Below are 11,023 nucleotides of genomic sequence, written 5' to 3'. Positions count from 1 at the left end.
GCTTCTGCCTCCTGAGTGCTGGGATTAAAGGTGTGTGCCACCATGCCCAGCTAGCAGTTTGCTCTCTTAATCACTGCACCATCTCTCCAGCCTGCTGATTTCCTTCACTTAGCATAATGCTTTCAAGGTTCGACAATGTTGTACATATATTCATATATATATATATACACACAACACACGTGTTATGTATAAATATATATATACATATATATACACACACACATATATATATGACTGGAGAGATGACTCAGCAGTTAAAAGCACTTGAGGCTCTTGTACAGGACCTAGGTTTGGTTCCCAGAGCCTACATACTGGCTAACAGCCATGTGTAACTCCATTTCCAGGGATCTGACATCGTCTTCTGGCCTTCACAGCACTGCATGCAAGTGGTGCACTTTCATGCAGGCAAAATACTCACGTACATAGAATAGAGAGCCAGGTGTGGTGGCACATGCCTTTAGTCCCAGCACTCAGGAGGCAGAGGCAGGCAGATCTCTGTGAGATCAAGGCCAACCTGGTCTACATAGCAAGTTCCAGGCCTGTTGGGACTATAGAAAGATCCTGTCTCAAAAAGACATATATATATGTGTGTGTGTGTATGTATGTATATGTATATATGTATACACACGCACATATATAAAACATAACAAAAGTCATTTTATCCTTCCAAACATTTTTATTTATTTTTATTTTATGTGTATGAGTGTTTTGCCTACATGTATATAAGTAATCCTTCTGCTTGCTCTCCAGCATGGCTGCAGATTTGGGTCAGAAGTCGTCACAGTTGCCCACTTCTTCCTCCCCTTCCTCCTCCTCCTCTTCTTCCTCCTCCTCCTTCTTCCCCTTCTCCTCCCCTGCACATTCTGATTGCTCCCCTGAAACCTCATTGCCTGAAGTCCAGAAGGGAAAGTACCCAGAGGAATTCAGCTTGCTTAAGTTGCAGACAAGTGAGTAGGCCCTAGGCCTTCCTCCATGCCTCTGTGCCCAGGGTCCTTTCAGAAGTCGGCCATACTGTGAGCCCCAGTCATGGATGAGCTCACCTCAGTGCCAGGAATTTCGCACACTTCCTCTCTAGTCCTCAAAACCACTGTGTGGGAGGTTTGGTCATATGTTTTCAAAAAGACAGGCTTTTACATAAACACTGTAAAAGCTCACAGCAGGATATTAAGGCAATATAGGAGTATAGAGAGCATAAACCCCCTTGCTCAACAGTCTTCAATAATATTCTGCCTCATAGTTGTGAATACTTGATACAGATTTTCCCAGAATTTTGAAATGCTTGTGTACATCTTTATATTTATATATGTATATATACATTAGCTGTCATAGGATGCACAATGAAGCTTTGGTCAACAATGGCCTGCATATATGACAGTGTTTCCACAAAATTAGTGAAAGCTTCCTATGGTGTGATGTCATAGCTTCCCTGATATTGTGATGCAACATATGACTTGTGTATTTGGTGATTCTAATGCAAACAAACCCAGTCTGTGGCCAGTTTTATAAAAGCACAGCAGACATATAATATTTGATAATGATAAATAACTATACCCCTGGCTTATTAGTATACTACACTGTACCATCATATTATAGTGTATTCTATCAATTTATTTAAAAAGTTAAGGGATGTATTTGTTACTTTTCTGTTCCTGTGATAAAACACCATGACCAAGGCAACCTGTACATGGAAGAGTGTATTTGGCTCATGGTTCTAGAGGGGCAAGAGCCCATCATGGTGGCAGAGGTGGCCAGAGCAGAAAGCTGAGTCATCACATCTTCAAGCAGGCACATGAAGCAGAGAGCAACTGGAAATTTGGCAAGGCTTAAGAACTCTCAAAGCCTTCCCCCAGTGATGTGCTTCCTCCAGCATGGCCACACTTCCTAAAGGTTCCATGACCTTCCCCAAACTGCCATGAACCAGGGACCAAATGTCCAAATTCTTAGAGCCCATAGGGGACACTCATTCAGACCATCCCAGTGTGTTATTCAGGGAATCCTCCAGCAAGGCCACACCTCCTAAAGCGCCCCTGCCTCCCCATACAGTGCTACCAACTGGGAAATGCCTAAATACTTTGAGCCTGTGGGGGACATTCTCATTCAAACCACCACAGGGGTCCAGTGACATAGCTCAGAGAGTGAACGTGCTTGCTGTCAAACCTGACAACCCAAGTTTAATCCCCAGAACACGTGGTAGAAGAACCAATTCCACAATTTGTCCTCTGATCTCCACACTTGTACCATGCACATGCACCTACTCTGCCCACAATAAATAAAGTTAACCATAAAGCAGTATGCTTTGTTATACTGCTGCCTCACGTATTTTGTTTATCATGTCTCTTGATGGAAGAGACCACATGGTGGGCTGGAGAGATGGCTCAGTGGTTAACAGCACTGGCTGCTCTTGCAGAGGATTAGGGTTTGATTCCTAGCACCTACATGGTGGCTGACAACCATCTGTAACTCCAATTTCAGGGATCCAACAACTTCTTCTGGCCTCTGCATGCCTTGCATGACATGGGTATACTTAAATACACGTAGGCAAAACACTTACACACATGAAATAAAAAGGGACCACATGAATGAAGAAGTGCATTAATTACTTTTCTCATTGCTGTGACAAAATACCTGACAAGAAGCTACTTCAAGAAGGAAGGGGATATTTTGGCTTAAGGTTTGAGGGACTACAGTTGACATCACAGAGGGGAAGGCAAGGCGGCAGGAACATGAGGCAGCTGGTCACATTGTGTTCACAGTCAGGAAGCAGAGAGAGATGAATGCTGGTGCTCAGCTTGTTTCCAAGAACAAAGACAGCAAAGACCACGTATTGGTGTAATACACATGAAATGTCTAGAATAGGCAAATCTGACAAGAATACGCACACAGGCACACAGACACATACAGAATTTTTTTTTTTTTTTTGAATCTTAAAAAAACAACAGAAAAACAAACCCCAAACCAAAAGCTAGTCTGTGTAGGCCAAACAGAGCCTGGGGAGTTTTTGTAACTTGTCGTCTAGTGTCTTGTGAGGCTGGAGCAGTGTTGATGGAAGGGTTTGCTGTCTTGCAGAAGATGGGCAGCGTCCTGAGTGGACATTTTATCCAAGGTTTAGCAGCAATATCCACACCTACCATATCGGAAAGCAGTGCTTCTTCAATGGAGTCTTCCAGGGCAACAGGAGTTCTGTGTCAGAGAGGACAGTTGATAAGAGCCTTGGGAAGAAGAAATATGGTAACATGGGGCACCTCCTCCTTGACTGTTCAGTGACTAAACAATTCTTGAATTGTTACTCTGTGGCTGAGGACAGCTTTACAGAGTCACCGGGTCATGGGAGAGGGGAAATCAGAGAGCTCAGTGGGCAGGTGACAGGTTTTGATAAAGAACTCCCAATGTATGCTAATCCCCTGCTTTGGTTTCATCTGAATCTCATAAAATGCTAATGTGACATTTAAGTCACCAGATGAGTCCTCTCAGATAGCTATTAATAGAAACCTCCTTGAAGTCCGAAGAAAATAATGCATATTTCAATTAGATGCCACCTGTCTTATACATTTAAAGCAAGCCTTAGCATGAAGCATATGTTGTTTTTATTCAATTAAAGGCAACTGAGATGAGAAATATTATACATACGCTGTATATAAATCTATGTATCATCTTAGTTTATAACTTGGTGAGTTCTTTGCCTCAACTCACCCAGAATAGACTTCCCAAAAGAGGTCCTAAGAGGTTGCTAAGCACCAGTGAACCGTTTATGGCCCTCTCTTATGGAATGCCCATGTGGGAGGAAGCAGTCAGTGCTTCAGTGATGAAAAAGAAGTGGCAACTTCTCTTTTAAAACTCAGAGTATGGGGGCTGGAGAGATGGCTCAGCGATTAAGAGCACTGACTGCTCTTGCAAAGGACCTGGGTTCAATTCCCAGCACCTACATGGCGGCTGACAACTGACCATAACTCCAGTTCCAGGGGATCTGACACCTTCTTCTGACCTCTTTGGGCATCGCACAACATGGGTGCACTTACACGCATAAAAATAGTAAATAAATTTTTTTTTGTCTTTTTGAGACAAGGTCTCCCTGTACCCCCAGCTGTCCTGGAACTCACTATGTAGACCAGGCTGGCCTTGAACTCACAAAGATCCACCTGTCTCTGCCTCCCAAGTGCTGGGATTAAAGGCATGTGCTACCATGCTGGGCATAAATAAAATATTTTTTAAAAACTCATAGTTGTTGGGGATGGTGGTGCATGCCTTTAATCCCAGCACTAGGGAGGCAGAGGCAGGCGGATCTCTGTGAGTTCAAGGCCAGCCTGGTCTACATAGTGAGTTCCAGGACAGCTGGGGCTACAGGGAGACCCTGTCTCAAAAAGACCAAAAAAAACCCAAAACCAAAACAACAACAACAACAAAAAAACCCAAACAAAAAAACTCATAGTAGGGACAAATAGTTTTGCAGGTTGAGCCTTTGATTTATATGGATAGAGAATACATGAAAAGCCAGGCTGAAGGAACTGGAAAAGAGACCACTGATGTCAGGTTTTAAAATACATGCATTTTATTCATTTTTATTTTATATGTACTAATGTTTTGCCTGCATACATAGAAGTGCATCCATGCGCAATGCCTGTAGGGGCCAGTGAAGTGTGTTGGATCCCCTGGAACTGGAGTTGGGAATGGCCGATAACTGCTGAATCACCTCTCTAGCCCATGATTTCAGGTTTTCACGGGAGTCTTGTACCTTGCCCGGCTCCTGTGCTCCTCATTTATCAGGAGGAAATGCAGGCCGCAAAGATGGATCAATTGGCAAAGCGTCTGCTGTGCAAGCATGAGGAGGACTTGAATTCAGATCCCTAGCACCAACCTAAATGCCGGGCACAGAGGGAGTCCTCTGTAACCTTAGAATGGGGCAACCGAGGCAGGAGAGTCCTTGGAGCTTGATGGCCAGCTCAGTTAGCCAACTGAGTTCAGAGAGACTGTCTCTATGCCAAAAAATAAGGTGGAGGGGCTGGAGAGATGGCTCCGTGGTTAAGGGCACTTGCTGCTCTTGAAGAAGACCTAGGTTTGATTCCCAGCATCCACCTGGTGACTACCAACCACTTGTAGCTTCAGTTCCAGGGGATCTGACGTCCTCTTCTGGCCTCCATAGGCATTGAGTATATACATATGTGGGTATTCTTACATACATGCAGACAAAACAGTCATACACATAAAATAAAAACAAATCTTAAAAAAATAAGGTGAAGAGCAATTGAGGAAGACACCCAACATTGACCTCTGGCCTTCACATACAAGCTCACACACATGCATTACACACCTTCATGCACATGCACACATACAAACACATACACACCATGCCCAGCTGACTTCCTCCTGAGACCCCATTCAGAAAGGCAGGGCCCTAAGGATGGTTCTTGGCCTTTCTAGGACTCAGGTATTCAAAGTCCACTAATGCTCATGAATAAAAAGATTTGAAAATCAGAGATCTCTCTGATCAGGGCAAAGACAGCTCTCATTCACCACATTCTTTAAACCCCAACTCTATTCTCTGAGGGTGAGGTCATTGTATTACAATAACACCTTTCAGAAAGGTTGGGTTGGCTTGTAGCTCAGATGGCAGAGTGCTTACTTTACAAGCACAAAGCTCTGGGTTTGATCCCCAGCACTTCATAAACAGGGCTTGATAGTGCACACCTGTAATCCCAGCACTTGCCTGTAATCTCAGCATTTAGGAGGTAGAGGAAGGAGCATCAGTTCAAGGTCACACCTGGCTATATAGTATGTGAGTTTAAGGCCAGTCTGGCTACCTGAGATCTTGTCTTGGAAAAAAAAAATGTCACCCCGAGCCTGAATTTCCTAGGGCAAGACACCAAGGAGAACTTTAAAAAATGCTTCTGTGTAATTTACAACAAAGCATTAAAATATTTAATTTTCACTGTTTAGTTGCTGCTCACAGCGGTCAGTGCGTCATCTTCAGCCTTGTGCGTGATGTTTTCAAACATTTTCCACAGATATTGATACCAGAAATGGAATTCCAAAGTTAACCCCAGGGGATAATCCATATAGGTCCCCAGAACAGAGTAAAGAATTCTACAAAGCAGGAGCGACTCTGCCACCCGTCAACTTTTCACTGTGAGTGTGTATTAATTCCAGAATTATCTCATTAACTTTAAAGGACTTGTGCCTCTCTACTCTGTGTGTGTGTGTGTGTATATATATATAATTTACTATTTTATTTATTGTGTATGGTATAAACACACGTGTGCAGATGTGCACATTCATGCACATGTGTGAATACATGCAGAGGCCAGAGGAGGATGTTAGGTGTCTTCCTCTATCCCTCTCTACCTTATTGGTCTAGACAAGATCTCTCACTGACCCTGAAGCTTGCCATTTTGGTTAGGCTGGTTGTCCAGAGAGTCCCTAGGATCTATCTGTATCTGTCCACCAATGCTGGGGTTACAAGTATGCAAAGCTGTGCCCATCTTTTCTATGGGCACTGGGGATTTGAACTTAGGTCCTCTTATTCTCTTAGCAAACCCTCTTACACACTGAGTCATTGTTCCAACCCCTGTATGTGAATTATTTTTTTACATTTTATTATTTTTATTTTAGGTGTATGAGTGTATTGCCTATATGTATGTGAGTGCACCTGTGTCATGCAACACCATGGAGGTCAGAAGAGGGCTTCGGATTCCCCTGGAACTGGAGTCAAGGATGGTTTGTAGCCGCCATGTGAGTGCTGGGAATTGAACTCGGGTCTTCTACAAGAGCAGTCAGTGCTCTTAACCGCTGAGCCATCTCTCCAGCCCCAATTTGTAAATAAATTTTCTTTTTGTCTTCTTTGAGACAGGGTCTTCCTGTAGTCCCAGCTGGCCTGGAACTCGCTATGTAGACCAGGCTGGCCTTGAACTCACAGAGATCCACCTGCCTCTGCCTCCTGAGTGCTGGGATTAAAGGTGTGCCACCTCCCGGCATGAATTATTTTTTAAACGGGATGAATATCAACAAGACCTGATGGACTGAAAAATTCCTTAAAAAGTTCATCTTTAGGGGCCTGGAGAGATGGCTCAGTGGTTAAGAACACTGGTTGTTCTTGCAGAAGACCCGGGTTCGAATCCCAGCACACACATGGCAGCTAACAACTGTCAGTAACTCCAATTCCAGGGGATCCAATGGCCTCTTCTGTCCTCTGCAGGCATTGCATCACACGGGTGCACTTACCTACATGTAGGCAATACACTCATACACATAAAATAAAAATAATAAATAAAATATCAAAAGAAAAAAAAGTTCATCTTTGGGGGTTGGAGAGTTGGATCAGCACAGAGGCCCTACAGAGGCCCTGGGTTTGGTTCCCAGCACCCACTGTAACTCCAGTTCTAGGGGACTGGATGCCCTCTTCTGACCTCCGTGGGCATTGCATGACATAAGTGCAAGCAAAACACTCATACACATAAAAATAAAATTTTAAAAGATTTTAAAAGTTTATCTTTGGTTAATTTGTGCATACTCACATGTGTAATTTAAATGATAAAAGATACAAGGGCTGAACACATAGTGGATTGGCTGTGCACTTGCCTATGTACAAGGCCCCAACTTCAACCCTCAGTACCAAATAAAAAGATATAAGGCTTTAAAGAGTGTACATGTAACATGGAACACAAAGGGGGATTATTTGGGGGGAGGAAGGGAGAGAGTAATGAGCCAGATGTGGTGGCACACGTCTTTAATCCCAGCAGGTGGATCTCTGTACAGTCAGCCTAGTCTACATAGTCAGTTCCAGGTCACCCAGGGTTATAGGGAGGGAGATCCTGTTTCAAAAAGACCAAAAAAAAAAAAAGTGGAATGAATATGAACAAAGCCCAGTGATACACACACGTATGGAAATGTCAGCACAAACCCACAGCATTGTACTCTGAAAATCAACAGAACAAGAGCTGAGTGTGGTGGCTCACACCTTTACCCTTAGTGCTGGGAGGCAGAGGCTGGCAGATCTTTAGACACAGTAAGACCCTCTCTGAAAAATGAATAGAACAAGAAAGAAGTGGCTATTAATTTTGCCTGACATGAAGGCTTTTTAACTTTCTCACTGAATCTGATTGTTAGTGACTACTATATAGGTTGACTTAAACTTGGAGGCAAACTTAAGATAGTGTGATAGAGGAGAATGGGGAATCATTCAGCTTAAAGAAAAACATCTACTCTATTACATTTAAAATATTACTTAGGGGGCTGGAGAGATGGCTCAGTGGTTAAGAGTACTGGCTTCTCTCAATGGGCATTGCACAGTATTGCTTAGAAAACTGATCATGTCACCAGGCATGGTGATGCATGCCTTTAATCTCAGCACTCAGGAGGCTGAAGCAGGCAGATCTCTGCGAGATCGAGGCCAACCTGGTCTACATATCGAGTTCCAGGCCAGCTGTGGCTACAGGGAGACCCTGTCTCAAAAAGACCAGAAAAACAAAAAAGAAAATTAATCATGTGAGATTCAATAATTTTAGCTAAAATAATAAAAAATAATACACATTATATCCCCTACAGTTTTGAAGTCCTTATTTGAGAATTAATACCAGAAGATGTGATCTATATTTGAATATCATGATTCCTATGCTGTTGAAGCCATAGAAATTTAAAAAAATATTTTATTTTTATTTTATGTGTATGAGTGTATTGTCTGCATGTGTGCACCTGTGTCCTGCAATGCCCACTGAGGTCAGAAGAGGGCATCAGATCCCCTGGAAGTGGAGTTATAGATAGCTTTTAGCCGCCAAGTGGGTGCTGGGAACCAAACCCAGGTCCTCTGCAAGAGGAGCCAGTGCTGTCATAGCAATTTTATGGTTGTTTTATTATACTTTTTTTTTTTCAGGGTACCTTATAAGAAGAAATTTGATACATTTATTCCACTTGAACCACTTCCACAAATTTCCAAGTGAGTTCTCTCACCAAGTGTATTTTTTTTTAAATGTTTAATTGAATTTTTGTGTATTTCATACAGGAAATTATCTTTATACCCCCTTCCCCTTTGGCACTCCCCCATAGCCCCCCCCCACTGGAGTTCATACATTCTCTCATGTGTGTTAAGGCCTATTACGTAAGGTTAATGTCCCAAGATGTCCCTCAGTGCAAGTTCATCCACCGGGGTTTAGTCAGTGTATTAGTCACTCTTCTGTTGCTGTGATAGAAAAACTGACCAAAGCAATTTATACAAGGAAGAGTTTATTTGAGCTCACAGTTCCAGGGGAATTACAGTTCATCACGGCAGGGAGGCATGGTGGCAGAGGTGGCTGGAGGAGGAGCGGAAGCTAAGCTCTATATCTTTCAGCAGGCACAGGAAACAAGAGAGCAACTGGAGATCTGGCAAGGCTTAAGAACTCTCTAAGCTCGCTCTCAGTGACATGCTTCCTCCAGGATAGCCATACCGTCTAAGACCTCTCACAACAGTGCCATCATCTTGGGACAAAATGTCCAAATACTTGGAGCCTATGGGGGACATTTTCAATCAAACCACCAGTCAGCCTATCTAGAGTCTCTCCCTTCAAGATAATCAGCTTTTCCTCACCTAGCAGTAATCAGCTGCCAATAATTCTTTGACTAAGATTGGGTCTTGCTGGTCATTTCCACAGTTATGTGCTGGGGTTTTGTCTGCCTAAGTTTGCATGGGTCTTGTGCATGCTGACACCATTGCTGTAGGTTTGTATGAGAAGGGTCCCAGGCACCTGGAGGACCATTTCTGTGTGGTCATGCACCTCCTCCTTGGCTCTTACAATCTTTCTGCCCCCTCTTCTGCAATGGTCCCTGAGCGCTGGGTGGGTAGACCTCAATATAGGAGACCTGTCCAAGGACCCACACTCTGCAGACTCATTCTCTGTCTCACCAAGTTTTATATTATCCTATCTATATGAAAACAATACTTCCTTCCTGTTGGGAAACCCTGCTGTTAGGGTTGTAGTCCTCTATGTCTGGATAGCTCTAAGGGGCTCATCCCAAATGGAAGGACTCCCCTTCTCAGCAGGGGGCCTCCTGCTCTCTTCCTGACTTACCTGGAAAGTGCCACCAAGCACGGATGCCTGACCTTATTTGGAACATGACCTTTGGCATAGTTACCTGGAGTAAAAACTACCCCCAGATTTTTTCTGTATGATAATCAAGCATTGCCTGGTAGTTGGACGATAGGAGCCCACTGCCACATGTAAATAAAGCATACTATGAGCACCTATCAGCTGAGGCTTTGGCTACTGCCTCCACACTATATTTTCCCCAGTTCTCCCACTGCATAATCGGAGCTGTTTCACTGAGTCTGGAGCTGTTTGCATCATTGAACCTGCCTCCCCAGAAGGGCTTTTTTCCGTCAGTGCTCACTGGCCATCCTGACCCCGCTTATCGCTTCTGCTCCCCTTGTTCTCGTGGACTGGTGGCCAATGACCCGCAAGGAGAGGGAGAGACCCCACACCTTCCCGAGGAGGAGCCTACAGACAATCAAACCCCAGGGGCCTTTTGTGTCCCAACAGGAGGCAGGGCAGGGCAGTTTGTAAGGAGGACAATTGGAGAGACACATAGAGGTCAAGTGTCTGTAATACTGGGTAGTGGGATGGGCACAAGTTCTACGTGTGACATGGGCCAGCTGCCAGATGCCATGTGCTGTTGTGTTGGGCATGCATGGTAGGAGAGTTTACATAGAGCAAAGAGATTGGCTTCTTGTTACCAGAGTGTTCTAAAAAGAAAGACACATATTTAAATGATTGCAACAGGGGGAAATGGTTAGAGCTTCGAAAGCAGAGGGAAAGCCAATAGAACATGCTGGTTCTCAAGGCAAAGATCATTCCTCTGTTTTCATACTTAAAATTATGTACACACACACACACAGACACACACACACACACATACACACACACGCCCTGGTGCTTTGGAGTCTGTTCTCTCCTTCACCATGTGGGGCCCAGGGATTGAACTCAAGCAGTCATGCTTGGTGCCTTTTCCCACTGAGCCATCTCACTGGTCCTGATTTCATACTTTTGCTCGGCTCCAGTCT

General features: G+C 44.0%; 1 protein-coding gene across 1 annotated transcript in view; it reads left to right on the top strand.

Annotated features, from left to right (window-relative positions):
- Nucleotides 1-11,023, top strand: part of Spats1 (spermatogenesis associated serine rich 1) — a 46,778-nt gene that overhangs the window by 31,810 nt on the left and 3,945 nt on the right. Inside the window, exons 4-8 of the mRNA XM_008829114.1 lie at nt 751-785; nt 858-947; nt 3,067-3,228; nt 6,000-6,120; nt 8,861-8,923. Coding sequence (XP_008827336.1) covers nt 751-785; nt 858-947; nt 3,067-3,228; nt 6,000-6,120; nt 8,861-8,923 — 471 coding nt within the window. The remainder of the gene's footprint in view (nt 1-750; nt 786-857; nt 948-3,066; nt 3,229-5,999; nt 6,121-8,860; nt 8,924-11,023) is intronic.

This window comes from Nannospalax galili, unplaced genomic scaffold (assembly GCF_000622305.1).
Source record: "Nannospalax galili isolate Female #2095 unplaced genomic scaffold, S.galili_v1.0 scaffold653, whole genome shotgun sequence".
NCBI classification, from domain to species: Eukaryota; Metazoa; Chordata; class Mammalia; order Rodentia; family Spalacidae; genus Nannospalax; species Nannospalax galili.
The sequence above is the reverse complement of the archived record's forward strand: the minus strand, read 5'-3'. Positions and strand labels throughout refer to the sequence as shown.